This window comes from Tiliqua scincoides, chromosome 1 (genome assembly GCF_035046505.1).
Source record: "Tiliqua scincoides isolate rTilSci1 chromosome 1, rTilSci1.hap2, whole genome shotgun sequence".
NCBI lineage: Eukaryota > Metazoa > Chordata > Lepidosauria > Squamata > Scincidae > Tiliqua > Tiliqua scincoides.
In genome coordinates, this window is record NC_089821.1 from 193,677,093 (window position 1) to 193,691,768 (window position 14,676).

The 14,676-nt window shown below is 43.6% G+C and overlaps 1 protein-coding gene across 1 annotated transcript; it reads right to left on the minus strand.

Annotated features, from left to right (window-relative positions):
• Nucleotides 1-264: 264 nt before the first annotated feature.
• Nucleotides 265-14,655, minus strand: RTN4IP1 (reticulon 4 interacting protein 1). Its single transcript, XM_066613099.1, has 9 exons — nucleotides 13,861-14,655; nucleotides 11,471-11,622; nucleotides 10,973-11,041; nucleotides 9,049-9,173; nucleotides 7,812-7,860; nucleotides 6,140-6,276; nucleotides 5,095-5,278; nucleotides 4,877-4,969; nucleotides 265-394 (listed from the first exon to the last, which is right to left on the minus strand). The coding sequence occupies exons 1-9, from the start codon at nucleotides 14,162-14,164 to the stop codon at nucleotides 278-280; spliced, it is 1,230 nt and encodes a 409-aa protein (XP_066469196.1). The 5' UTR covers nucleotides 14,165-14,655; the 3' UTR covers nucleotides 265-277.
• Between the last annotated feature and the right edge of the window lie 21 nt (nucleotides 14,656-14,676).

The following is a 14,676-nucleotide window of genomic DNA, read 5'->3' on the forward strand; positions in this document are numbered from 1 at the left end:
AAGCATGCAGACTTGAGTCAACATACATGGGGACAAGTGCCGAGTCAGGTGGTCCCTGACTCAAGTGTTTTTCCAGAGTCTGCCATGCAAATTTAGACTTCATTAAAAACTATTTTGCAAGATGCTTTCAAAATAGGAACTCTTATTATTTCAGTATATAGTTTAAATTTAAACTATTTGCAATGCCCCAAGATTTCAAGTACGGCGGAAATTATTTCAAAAGCCATGCACAAGCTAAAGAAATTTAACACAAATAAGAATAGCTTGAAGGAATACATTATTTTTTATTAGTTACGTTGATCACTGTTTTTCCACGTGCATGACCTTCTTCCAGTTTCTGAAAGGCCTTGGGAACATCAGAAAATGAGAAAACTTGATCGATAACTGGATGTATCTACAGAAAAAAAAATATATAAAATTTTAACCACTACAAAAGTTCAAATCAGCCCAGCTGCAACTAACCAGCAGTCAGAGAAGCAGTGACCAGCAGTGATAGAGAAGTACGGCCCTGTAGTACGGCCCTGTAGTAGTACTTTGCTGAAGGCCATGCTAAGCTGCACCCACAACACCCCTTCTAGAAACAAAATCGTTTACAAGTGGAATGTGGTTCATAAGACCGATCTCAAGGGGGCACACTGTTACTATTCTAAGAGCCATAGTAACATCTTCAAAAATATAAGCAAAGTAGCATATTTATGGGAGACCAGAATTAAACCTGAGAGAGTTTGAAAAGGCTACTGCCAAATGCAGAGAACTCGTGCTACATTATTGCCAACCTCTAGTCTGATTGGACTGTTGTCCTCAGCAATGCAGAGCAGCAACATGAGCATTAAAGTGATGATTACAGCAATCTGGTGCATTAAATACTTGATCTGGCCGGCTGATCCAGACTTATTGTTTCAATAAACCTGAAAAAGGCTGACCGTGTGCCCCAGGACAATATGTCATTCAGTGTTTACTGCAATCAACCTGACTAAGACAAATATTTCTCCCTGTTCACAGTAGGGCTATCAGACGAGTACAGTCAGCAAATGATGACGTGATAATACGTGGAGATTAGCTGGACAATAAAAACAGTATCTATTTACAACTATGCATCGGCCCCCTGGCCAGAGTATACTTGTTTGGTCAGGGAAAAGGGATTAAAATGATGAAGTCTGGGGAGGCAAAGGATTACATACACCAGTACAGATCTGCTAGTCTGAAAATTTTTATATACATATGAATGCGCACAGAGAGCCTAAGTTCCAAATACACATATTTTTTTGTTATCCATTCGTAGCAGCAGTGAGCTGAGAATCACTGCACTTAATTCTAAGAGGCCCTTCCAAAAATAACAAGAGGGAGGAGAAACAGAACAAGTTTTACATCTTCTAATTTTATGTGTCATTTTTGCAGAGAATACTGACATGGTGTAACCAAATTAACTCACCACTGTATGGCAGTAACCTGCAAAAGAGGTTTCGTGTTGGCCTCAAAACTCAGTTTCTTTTGCAGGATTATAAAACAGCAAATAAGAAACAACGTTTCTTTTTTAAACGTTATGCAAGATGGACAGGGGGTTGAGAGTGCCAGATCCTGGCCTGTCTAAAGAGAATTAATGAGCACATGGTTGAGGTGAGATTTGAACCAGGAATTTTCCAGGTCACCATCTTAGAGATCACACTTCACCACCACACCATGGTTAGGCACAGTGCAGAACTTGCTTGCTTACAGATTTCACAGTGTGACAAGGTAGTATAGTGCAGAAGCTTGAAAGCAAGATGGCTCATGTATTCAGAAACATAAGGATGACATCTCAAAACTACTACATGGACAATGAGACGTACTCATTTTTATTAGTACAAAAACAATATCCAGCCAACTGATTTTCATTTTTCCAACATAATATTGCATGAAAAGAGTGGCTACTGATAAAGATAAATATTAAGAGGAGTGTCTGCTCCTACACAATCCTGCTCACACATTGAGATTGGCCACAGAGGCTCTGATTCAGTCTTCCTCTGTCTGAGGGTGTGGTGGGTGTGCATGCAAGAAAAGGCCTTTACGGTTGTGGTGCCAAATATTGCACTTCCCTGTCTTGCCTAGCCTCTCCAGCCTGGCCATTCTGGCAATTGTAGGTAGGCCTTCGGTGCCATTCAATTGATGTATTCCTGAATGTTTTTTAATTTATCCTTCCACAGTTGGGGCAGAAGGGTTAGCTGAAAATCTGCTTTGCATTTTAGAAGAACCAAATACAGGTACATCTACAGTAAGCAAAGTTGTAGTCTTCTAAGTGGTTCTCTGTTATTACAGTTGGCTGAAAAGCAGAAGCCAGTTGGTAGGTGAGTTCTGAAAGAAAATGTGCCTGTGTGGAGTGCCTGTGCACCACTGGCGACTATGCTAGAAGAAGCTGCACAAGTATCTTTACAAGAATGATATAGCCCAGGTAAATCTAGAGCACATACCTTGACAGTGAAAAACTGCAAGTTGGTTATGAGACGTTCAACTGTGTTCAACTTCTCCTCAGAATATACAGAATGACCTCCTACATTCTCTCCCCTCATTAGTTGTTGAAATAAATTAACCTGAATTACATCCAGAGACAGTATTCTAATCTCTCTAGCACTGCATTTCTTTATGTGGTTCACAGCACTGGTGTTCACTGACACTGGCATCCTGCCCCTCACAATGAGAAGGTTCTGCTTTCTGTAGGTAGGCAGCAGACAAGCCATGGAGAATTTCCTAAATGTTCCCCATTTAGCTTACCAGTTGAATTTGACCACCAGTGCAAACAGAAAAACAAGGGCTGAGAAGATCTCACAGCTGCACTTCACTTCCACGTCTGCCTTCCAGATAAATCTTGCTTTTTATGTTGCAGGGCCTTTTTATTCCTCCTGCATCTCCTTATCAGTTTCATATTTATTTTTCTGAGATTCAACTTATGACTAAGGCCCCTTGCCCAGATTCCTAAAGTCAGCACCAACATTGTCACTGAACCGACTGTGAGGATAAAGCTGAGTACTGCAGAAAATACACCAAGCATGCTTCTGTTTGCGTCTCTTGGTGAAAGTGTGGCTTACAAAACCATACGTTGATCAGAATATGCAACACAAATGCCCCCACTTCAGGAGGGAACTATTGCACAAGTTAGGGGCAAGCAGGCATCCCTTTTCATCGCACAAAGGAACTGCCCTGCCTCAGACAGACCTCCACATTTTATGGAGGACATTTGGTGGGCATAATTACATTCCAAAAGGCATGAAACGTCAGTGACATTGGGAACATAAGAGAATTTAAGTAAACATCCTTCATCCATAGACTGAAACTATGCTGGGTAGAAAACTCTGAACTGCAGCTTTGATCAGCCTTGCATTGCAACCCTTATGCTTTGATGATCTGCCAGTTTAGTTCTTCTTCTTTCACCAGCCAGGTTTTTAAGAGTATGCAAAACATATTCAAAACAGTACACGAACCCGCCAAGCCACTTGATACAACAATTGAGCAAATATTTGTCAAACTTTGTATGACAGGATCTGGAGAAAGATCCTGGTTCTTCTCTTGCTCTATTTAATCCAAAACTTCCACATTTGTACACAGACAAAACAGAACAATGGCATACATTAATGCAAATAAAAAAGGAGGGGCTCAGGGCTGCATGGAGAGTCCTCACAAAAGGCCTTGACATTAAGACTTGTCCTCTGTAAAAGCCAAGAACAAAAAAGGAACAAACATTCTTACCCTCTTTGTTAATCTGATGGCAAAAGGAAAGCTAAGCCATCCACAAACACAGGAAAGGCATTTTCAATAGCATTAGCACTCACCTGTTCCGAGTCCTAATACAGATGACTTAAAGCCACATCTTTCCTCTATTGCATACACAGAGCAAGCCTCAAAATCTCCCCAAGTACAAAACAAATGACAACTGGGAGGATGGAGGCATTGCCACACTCTCAAAAGTCTACACAGCATTTTTCAAGAGTTCATTCTAGTCCATGTGGATGTTACGACTCTTGCCTGATAGAGGCTACCGAAGTGGCAATGTTGTGGCTGCTAGAAATGTTCCTTGGTTGTGGGTTTTTCCCCCTATTTGCTGCAGCAGAAATAGTTAAGACTGTCAAGAACAACATTAAGAAGGTATGTGTGTGGAACTAAAAACTCAGTTTTGCCCTGCTTAGAGCGCCTGCAAACGGTACGGAAGAGCCCAATATATGCACAATCATTGATAGTGATGCAGAGGCTGAACAACAGGAATAATGAGGCAGAGTCAATTAAGGTGTTCTCTTTCTACTGACAACAGGGTATATAATAGCCAGAAGGAGAAAGAAACAACTGCCAGAGCAGGGCCAGCCCATCAATGAGGACAACTGAAGCATTCACTTCAGGCAGCAGACTGGCAGAGGGCATGCCTCACTGGTGTGCATTGATCCTCCTTCTCCTTCCACACTCTGGACTGGAAAAGGAACAGAAGGACATAAGTGTGCTGGAGAGGGGAGTGAGGGACTATTGTGCCGGAAGAGCAGAGACTATCACATCACCAGGTAAAGGGGGGCAGCATTTGGCACATAACTTCAGAAACCACAAAGTCATGTGCTGGCCCTGTACCAGAGTGGTGTACTGAATTTCATTCCAGCAGCTGTGCTCACAGATGAAAAACTAGCAAACTGAAAGCGCAAATTTGCACTTCTGTCTCTTCCTATAATCTGATGAGCTCCGCAGAGAACAAATTGAGGAGTCACATTAGAAAAAACCCACTGAGGGACTTAAATAGCCACATCTTTGAAGTCATTGAATGGCTAGCCTTCCACTTCTTAACAATGATAAACATATCTGAACCAAAGCAGTACAGCACAGTTTCAGCAAGCAGCAGTGCGTAAAACAATCAATTTCAACATACCTTTCCTGCATCTACGAGACTAGTTATTTCATCCAGAAATGGACCACTTGGCATAAAAAATGCCCACCGGTAATGGATCCCTTTACAAAGATGCTGTAACGAAAAGCATAACCATACGCGGCCTGGTCAATAGCAAACAAAAAACAGAAAACGTCTTCAAACTATACCAGAAAAATGCCTACACACAGCAAAGACAAGAACTGCTTTTTCTAATATACCTTTATTGCTTTCGTGCCAATAGTCACTCCAGTCTGTAACATGCCATCGGCTACACCAAGCCTGTCCACATTCACCAAGAAGGGTGTTACTAAAGATACATATGTTGCCCCTGACCACTTTTTGAGAAGATCAGCAGCCCATTTTTCAGTGGATCCACCAACGTTATCTAGGATGAAGTCAAACCTAGAGAGAAGAAAATAAAATAATTGGGAGTGGAAATAACAAAGGGCACATGCAGCCACACTTGCTCAGGGCATCAGAGGGGTGTGGGTGTGGATGTCTGCTCAGGACCCTGGTGGGGCAGTGTTAGGGTGGTCCCTGAGTGACTTGCCAGTGGCATCACCAAAAGGTCCAGGTTGCTTCCACACTAGACCACGATTCTGGATTTGACACAATTCATTGCCTCAATTTGTATAGCAAATCCACAGTTGAGATTCCAGTATTTTCTGTGTTGGCCTGCAGTCTATTTTCAGTCCCGATTGTGTCGATTTTAAAAACTTAACAGGCAATTGCTGTGCCAGCCTCTCCAACATGGGCCAGCAAAACACTACTGCTTGGGGCTCATGCCCCTTTAATTTGTGTTCCATCCCACTCACGGTATTACTGAATCAGCCTTTCAGTAACTAACTGCATGTTCTATGGCAGCTGGCCATTTCTCTTTGTCCCATTAGCTGGAAGGAAACAACTAACCAAAGGGACAGTAGCCCTGAGAAGCAGAACCATCTTTAGAAGACACTGGGAGTCTGAGAGGAGAAGTTTGTTCAAAACCATCTGACTGAATACTGCAGTCCTAAATACACTTCGCAGCAAGGCCTCCTGAATCAAATGAGACTCAGTCTGAGTAGACATTCTTACTATCTTTTCTGTTGGGTTGGGAATTGCTGGACATTTATGAGAAGCATAGGACACTATTAAGTACCACTATTAAATACCACATAGAGCCACTATTTCAATTCTGCTTCCAGTTGATTGCCAACCCACTCTGCGCACTGACTTGGGTGTAAAGACCACTCCTCCTCCTCCCTTACAGGCATGGATACGTACAGTGGTAAGGTTTTCAGCTGCTCTTCCACATTCCCAGACTTATAATCAACCACATCATCTGCTCCAAGCCTTCTCACCAGTTCACTGGCATCCTGAGAACAAACTGCTGTCACATGAGCACCCCAGGCTTTCATTAACTTAAAAAAGGAGGGGGGGGGAAACAAATGATAAAAAGACTAGTGATAAAAATGATTTTAAAAAACCAATTAAAAAAAATCTCAAAAACACTCCAAGATTAAAATGTGTGTTTCTACTAATTCCATGACAATAAATATCCTCTTTACAAATATTATCAGTGCAAGACGTTTGCATCAATGCAACCTATTTCGAGTCAGGGAGCTCTCACTGTTTTCAGTACTTTGCAGTACTTCAACATTAACAACATAAAAGTCTCCCGGGTTAGACTAACAGCTCATCTAGCACAGTACCCCATTTCCCACAGTGGACAGCCAGATGCTGCCAGGAAGCTCACAAGCAGTGCAGGAAGGCACATCTGGTTCTCCTCTTATTTGTCCCCAGCTATTGGCTTTCAGAGACAGACCACTTCTGAACAGATCACACAAACAAGCAAGTGGAACCTCTACCGCAGAGGAAGCCAGCACAGTGCACCCAACTCCAGGGAAGCAAGGGAGGGGAGGGCATCCTCAGCTGCAATGTACTGATGCTGCATCTGCATTCCATGCCTCTGTCCCTCCATCCAGTATGGAACCTTCAGGATTGTGAGATGTGTTTCTTCAACAAACTGCATTGCTTAACTGTGCATTCCTTTTGCAACAGCTAAACACTAGGAGAGATTGCTCTCCCTTATTGAATGCCACACTCCACCCATTGGTACTGCTAACCAAACACTCATGCAAATTTTTTGTGCAGCAAGTTACCAGCATCTGTTTTGTCTAAGGGCTGTTGTGACTTGTGCCAGTCCTTCCCTGGGAAAAGGCTTCCTTCCAGGTGCCCCAAAAGGGACTTGAAGCTTTGCCATGGAGAAACTTGTTTGTTCCACATGGCTGCCCTTTTCCATGGGAGCTAGACTGTTACCCTTGGTAAGTTCGGCTCAAAAAGGTATTCCTTGGACATGGGTTTGTGTGGGATAAGAGACTCAAACCCTGCTGCAGGTCTTCTGCTTTTTTCACCTTTCTTGCAGCTGCCACAGAAGCTCCAGTATGGAGTGGGGGTGCACTTGTGTTTGCGTGTGTGGTGCCCCTGGGCATTTCCCCACAGCTGGCAGCGCAGCCTGTTGCTATGTCATTCATTCCTAGAGGCTTGTGGAAGGATGTCTCCCCAGAGATAGCCATTCATTGGCCCTGTGTCTGCAACTGTCCACACCCCCTGCTTGGTTCACCTTGGTGATACTTCTTTAACCACCAGAGCTAGGAACCAGGTGGATAAAGTGGTTGGCTTCTTGGGTGTTGCATTGATGACACACCAACATCTCACATATGCCACAATGCCACTCCATGGATGAGAGGCTATGTTGGGGTTTCCATGGACACTGTTGGCATTACTGGGCTGCCTGGATGGACTTAGGACATGGAAATCATTGCACTGGCATAAGTGAGCCACCAGTGCAATGTCCAAATAAGGTGGGGGGTGTAAGTTCCTCTTTGCAGAGAACTGTAGTTCAGGCTTCTTTCCTTTTTCGTTCAAGAGCTCGGTGGAGATAAGCAACAGTTACCTGTATAGCGAAGGTACCCACTCCACCTGATGCACCAAGGATCAATATTCTGTGAAGAAAATAACTCCTTGTAGAAAGCAGCTCAACTCACAGATTCACTTAAACATATTTCTATATTCTAACAATTTAAAAAAGCTAAACTGTCTCAAGTCTCTACTGCATAAATCTATTTCCAACTTGTTTTATCATTACAAGGAAAAGCAAAAACAACGAGGTGAATGAAGGTAAACTCAACCCTGGAAAATAAGCTGGATGCAAGAGGCAATGTCTGAACACTGGAACACGGTGGTAAGAAATTATCTTGTATTGTAGTGGACTCTTCTAATGGAGACAAAGAACATAAGAGGCACTGTCTCTCTTTCACATACAAACAAGCTATTTCCTTTCTCAACCCAAACTCAGATCCTTCACTTTTTTCTAACAACCAGCATGAGTGAAGGAAGGTGCTAGTGAAACAGAAGGAAGCCAGGCCCTTCTCCTGTTCTCCCTGATGCTTCTCTCTCCAGCAACCTCCTTTAGCAAAGTCTCCACATCCCAAGAGGTAGGCTGCAGTGTAGGCTTAAATTACTGGGATGGGAAATGGAGAGAACTGAAAAAGTCAGGAAAAAAGTTCAACTAGTGAATGAAAAGTTCCCCATCCCACTCCTTCAAAGCTGTGTTCATGATAACTCACTCTAAGGGAAAGTTAAGCAAGATATTCCTTCAACCTCAGTCATTTTCAGTCAAGCAAGTAGAACTTACAGAAAAAATGCTGGTCAAAAGTAGTAGAAGAGCTGATTCCACTAGAATCTAAACCCAAGATAAAGTCATGGCCTTATCTATCTCTGGTTAAGTTAAATAAGCTGGTATATTGTAAACAGTTGCAATAGCATCTCCTAGCTTGTTCCCATGAGCCTCTATGGTGACCTAGAAGTTCACAGGATCATGCAGTAAGGTCCCATCTGTTTAAGAACAAGGAAGAGTAAATGACCACATTCAGCTATTGGAAGCATAAATGATAAACAAAAACTGACTATTGATTTAACAAGACATCTTCTTGTGCCTGACAGAGTAGGATACTGAAAATAGCTAGTTTCAGTGCAGCACTTCTTATGTAATCTAAGGACTCAAGATGCACTATAATTGATGAATCACCCAGGTAGTGTAATAAAGAAATCTGTCCTTAATAGAAGCACATGCAAACATGCATTAAAAGAAACTCCAAAGCTGACTTCTTTGGCTACTATTGGTTACTTACCTTTTATTGCTACAGTTATCCTGCTTTAGCCCCCCAACTTGACTGACCGCAGTCCATGTTGTTAGGCCAACGTAAGGCAAGGAAGCAGCCTGAGTATGACTGAGACACCTGGGTTTTTTAGCAACCTGTATAGAGAACAGGCATGTATTCAAGAGCAGGGAAGGCTTGTGTGCTACCAAAGCAGGATCTCCCAGCATCGCCTTATGAAACCAACCAGCCAAAAAGAACCAGTCACTGCAAAAGTGTGCCTCCCCAGACCCATCCCGGCAAGGTAGTTCAGAAGGGTATGATGACTGATGGATGGTCTAGAAAGGTGCTGAAACCAACAGCAGAACCAACACGGTCACACTCCCCCATCTGGTTCCCTTCATAAGTTATCTGGCAGAGCAACCAAAACTGTTTCAGTTTTGAAACTGGATCAGAAGTTGAACTAAAAAGGGTTCAGAAAATCACTCTCTTCCAGGAATCTCTAAAGCTGGGGCTCCAGTATATGACACCACAACACAAATTGGGTTGAGCACTTGCTTAAGAATGGCCATTTAGAGACTGGGTGGTAATGTCTAGGTTGGTGGGATCCAAGGAGGAAAGGGCCAGCTGCTGCTGAAATAAACAGGTGGGTCCCAAACCCTCCACTAATAAACCATTAGTCAACCTCCCTGCTCCTTCAGCCAATCCCCCCCATCAGCTTTTCATAGCCTAGATGGGCAAAGACTGAGGGCATAGTTGGACCATCTCATATTACCAAGAATCCTGCCCATGTTCGCAGGCTGTGCAGGCTGAAAAGAATCCATAACTACAAGGACAAGAGGGTGCCAACAAAACTTGTCAGTGTGGAATTGATGGCAAATGTATGTGATTTTATTTGCAAAGTGCATTGAAAGCAGGTTCCAGCAGGTAACTAAGGTATCCTCCATGACTCTGCGTAGGTGAAGATGTAAAAGGAATAGTGCTGCTGGACAACTGTCTGCAGATGCTATGGTAGCAGAGAAGGAATCCCTCTTTGCTGCCATAGTAGCCTTGGAGCAGGCCCAAGAGTGGACTCTAACCTATGTTCAGCTGGAATAGACAAGAGTTTTCCCCCCGTCATTCCAGTTGTCTCTCCCAGTACCTGTAAGCTCATAAACGCACGTGCAAAGAGAATGTGCAGGACATGTAAAATGTTCCTCACGTGTGAGGATAATCAAAATTCAGCAACAGTGGGATGCTGTTCAGACAGGGTAACCCTAACCTTGTAAATCAGAAGTCACTGGTTGCCTGTGACAAACAAGAATTGTTCCAAGATAACTGGACCCTTCCCCCAACACAATGTCTTAAACATGCCAAGCTTGTAGTAGAGTGTGTAGAAATTCAACTACAAGAAGAAAGACATGGCCATTTTACAGCAGCTGCCAGCTGATTCTCACTTTCCTTCCCATTCTGAGCTCAGGGTGAAGCACTTGGTTTTTCCAGCTGGGGGAAAGCAGCCATCTATAGCCTCCCTCTCTCTTAACTTTCAAAACTAGGTGAGAAAGGGAAGGGGATCTCTGTGATGGAGTGGTGCAGTGTCATGGCAGTCTAGGCATGGGGAGGAAAGCACCACAGAAGACAAGATCAGAGCAGAGTAGGAAGGGGCTCATCAACTAAAAATACCTTTGCAAGGAAGGAATCACTCTTATACAGTTCTCTGTGAGGACACAAAACAGTCTGCTTAGCTGTTTCTGATCAAGCGGATATCATTAGTGGCAATTTATGGTATTTTACATGCCTTAGCAGAAGAAACAGCTTAAGGCAGCCTGTGAGGTTGAAGGCCACAATTCAAAGCACACTAACTGGACAGCAATCCTAAGGAACTTAGCGGGACTTGCACAAACATAAAGCACTGTAAAGGGGGTACAAATAAGTACACACATGGGTGCCCTTCAAAGCAAAGAATGTGTTTCCTTACCTCATTCCCGCTTGCCACCACAAACTCTGACAAAGTGCCTTGCTTCCAGGGAGGAACTGCTGCCCACACCTGAAAAACAGGGAAGCCCACACCTCAGGGATTTGGCTGCAGTGCTGTCACTTCAGGGTATACCTTTCCACCAAGTACTGCAATGTCCCGGCAACCAGAAAATGAACTATTCTCATTTCTAACCTAAAGAGAGATTCATAATTATATCAGCCTTGGTACATGATATTGTGCTATGCACAACATGTTAAACTCCTCCCATTCTAAGACCCATTAATATCTGCCTTTGGGGCTAACTTCCTTACTGCATTAAGTATGATAAGAGGCAAGATACAGAAAGAGTCCCTAGTATTATTTACAACTTCCAGTTTCACAATTCTATCTTTTGCTGAAGTGCCTACAGCACATGGAAGTCCTTTGTTCCCGAGATGGAAAGTTTAGAAAGCAGTTCAACATAACTTCTGTCCTTTCCACTCTCAGTTTTAACATTACCTCATCTCCAGGTTTGAAATAGGACACGTTTAGTCCACATTCCATCACTTCCCCAGAAACATCACGGCCAAGCGTTAGAGGAAATTCACTGCCTGTGGTTTTGATTCGCAGTGGATCTCGCTTCATCCTTAAAGCAGCAGCCCCATAGCCATCTATCAAAAAAAGAGAGGGAGCCAGGGTGGAGGGGAGCAAGAGAGGGGAAAAGGGATTTCTTGAGTTTTCCTCTAGAATTAGATGCATAAGTCCCATCTTGGACCCTTGGTTTCTTCACATCAGTATTTCTTTATCCGAGTCATCTACAAAGTACCCTTAAGAAAATAAGAATAGCCCTGCTGGATCAGGCCAAGGGCCCATCTAGTCCAGCTTCCTGTATCTCACAGTGGCCCACCAAATGCCCCAGGGAGCACACAAGACAACAGGCACAACCTGTGTCCTGGTGCCCTCCCCTGCATCTGGCAATCAGAGGCAGCTTGCCTCTAAAACCAAGAGCTTCCACATACCTACTATGACTTGCAACCTGTAATGAACTTTTCCTCCAGAAATTTGTCCAATCCCCTCCTAAAGGCATCCAGGCAAGATGCCATCACTACTTCCTGTGGCAAAGAGTTCCACAAACTAATTACATGCTGGGTAAAGAAATATTTTCTTCTGTCTATCCTAACTCTCCCAACACTCAGCTTTCGTGGATGAAGTGGATTGCCCCAATTCCTTTCTACAGATGGGAAATGGAGACAGAGGGACCACCAGGACTCAAGAAGCTTCAGGTCTGATTTACACAAGTAGCAGAATAAGGTTGTAGAGTCTGAGGAGGCAACATGAACCGCTGCAGCTTAGGGAAGAGACATTTTTAATACTCTCCCAGATAAAACTAGCTGGAAGAAAACAGCAAGAGGTGTTTGCTGATGCGTTAGAGGTGTTTGCTTGACTTGCAGCATGTTTTTTTTCACCATGGAGAAGCATTCAATCATAGTTTCCCTCATTTGTACCTCAGCACAGTCTGGATTCTGCACAGTCACTTGCACAGTCTGAATCCAGATTCAGCCACATCTCCCATCCCCACAAACTGAGGAAGGAAGCTGTCAGTATAAAAGCACTTTTCCTTCTAAAGCAAATAGCAGCTGGGGGATAGATCAGGACCACAGGGAACAATGAAATAAATGCCTTCTCCACCACAGTCCTGACCTGGATCTCTCCCCCCAACTGCTATTCAGGGGGATAAAACCCCTAAGTCTGCAAGTTCAAAAACATGCTTAATACATCATGTCACTTGGCCTTTAGAACACTGAGAAGTGCATACTGTTCCATAATTAGCTCTGTTCATCACATAAGAAGTCAATGACATCTGCAAACAACTAATTTTTTTCTCTCTACCTGTAACAAGTACTCCTTGTAAGCTTAGTCCTGGGCTAAAGACCCAGAGTAGTACTCATTAACAGAGAGGACCAATATACCTCTTGCCACTGACATCAAGAGGGAGAAACAAAGAAATGTTCAGAACAAACCTATGCAGAGTCAGACACATCCAACTCCTTTCATTTCATGCCTAACAGCACATGATCAAAGTTATATCAATTCAAGCCCTAGCAGGAGTGAACAAAGCGCCTTCCATAGATATCAATTCTAGAAGAGCTGCTGCATCCATGTGTAGCAGCAAACACAACAGTGCCCTTGGACTCCTTAGAGTAACAAATGTACAGCATGATCCCATGGCTAGCCAAAGCCCATGGATTTCCATGGTCACACAAATGCTCAAATCTGCAAGGGTATGAATGGTTATTGTGACAGCAATTTTGCAGGCAAGAACATAGTAGGCCTACAAAAACTCATGACACAAGAAGTCTTTTCATTTGTTTTGCTATGGTAACTTCATCAACATCTGTTGAAAAGTGGCAAAAAATTTTCTCGTTTATAAAATGACAATAATAGTTATGCATAATAATTACTGTATTTATCTTTAAAATGCCAAGGCTTCCATATTAACCAGTTATTTCGAGTTGTAACTTTTTCAACAAATCACTGAACTTTTCACAAAGTCCCACTGAAATCAAAATGCACAACACAAGACAGGTTACTGAGGCCTTACATGTGAGCTAGTCTTCCAATATGACTAAAGCAGAGTTTGAGAAAGCCATATAAAATCATATTACCATCACTCTTGGTATGAACCATCACTCTTACCATCACACAGGTATGAAGAATATATTCACAAGCTTTTGTATCTCATGTCTGGAGCCTTATAACTAGAGGTGTTTGTTTTTGGTAAGAGAGATCTGGGTCTTACAGCCTGGACACTGTTTTCAAGGACACTGTTTTCAAACACTTACAACAAACTTGTGAGATTGCTTACATAAGTTGCATGCCAATTAACTACAGGAACCGTAGCCACTTACTTCGCATGTTAACATCTATGGGGTTTAAACTTGCAGCGTGGACTTTGATAATAACTTCATTGGGGAAGTTGATTATAGGGAACATCATGTCATTTGTGAACCGCAGCACATCATTTTTCCCATATCGGTCAATCACCCAGGATGGCATCGTTGTACATCTTTGAGTGGAGCGGTGGAAATGTCTACAGGGAACCCGCAGCCTCCAACTTTTCTCTGTCCCAACTTGGCAGGTGACGGCTGAACTCTGACGGCAGAAAAAGCTGCGACACGCTTTCCAGCTTGTGGTGTGTGGTTTGAGCAACATGATGGCCAGTAAAGACAAAGGTTCTTTTAAAACCTGACCTACACACTGGTAGAGAGCAGCCCCTGCATTCACTTTCTTCACAAGTCAGCACATGTTTGGATCCAGAACTAGATGTAGAGATCCAGGACTGGGTGCAGCACTAGATCAAGAGATCCGGAACTAGATCCCGAACTAGATCCAGGACTAGACTAGATCCCGAACTAGATCCAGAGGTCCAGGGCTAGATGCAGAACTAGATCCAGGACTAGACTAGATCCAGAGATCCATGGCTAGATGCAGCACTAGATCCAGGGATCCAGGACTAGATCCAGATCTAGGGCTCCAGCACTAGATGCAGGTGAAAGAGCTGGCTGGGCCCCTTTCCCCTCAAGTCCCGCTGTCCTGCCCTCAGGGGTCTGCTCCCCCCACCCACCCCGGGGGAAACTGCCTGCCTGCTCCCTGCGCCCGGAGTCTCCTTCAGGCCGGCTCCCAACTTCCTGCAGACGCGCACGCGGCCGCGCGGACCAATGGAA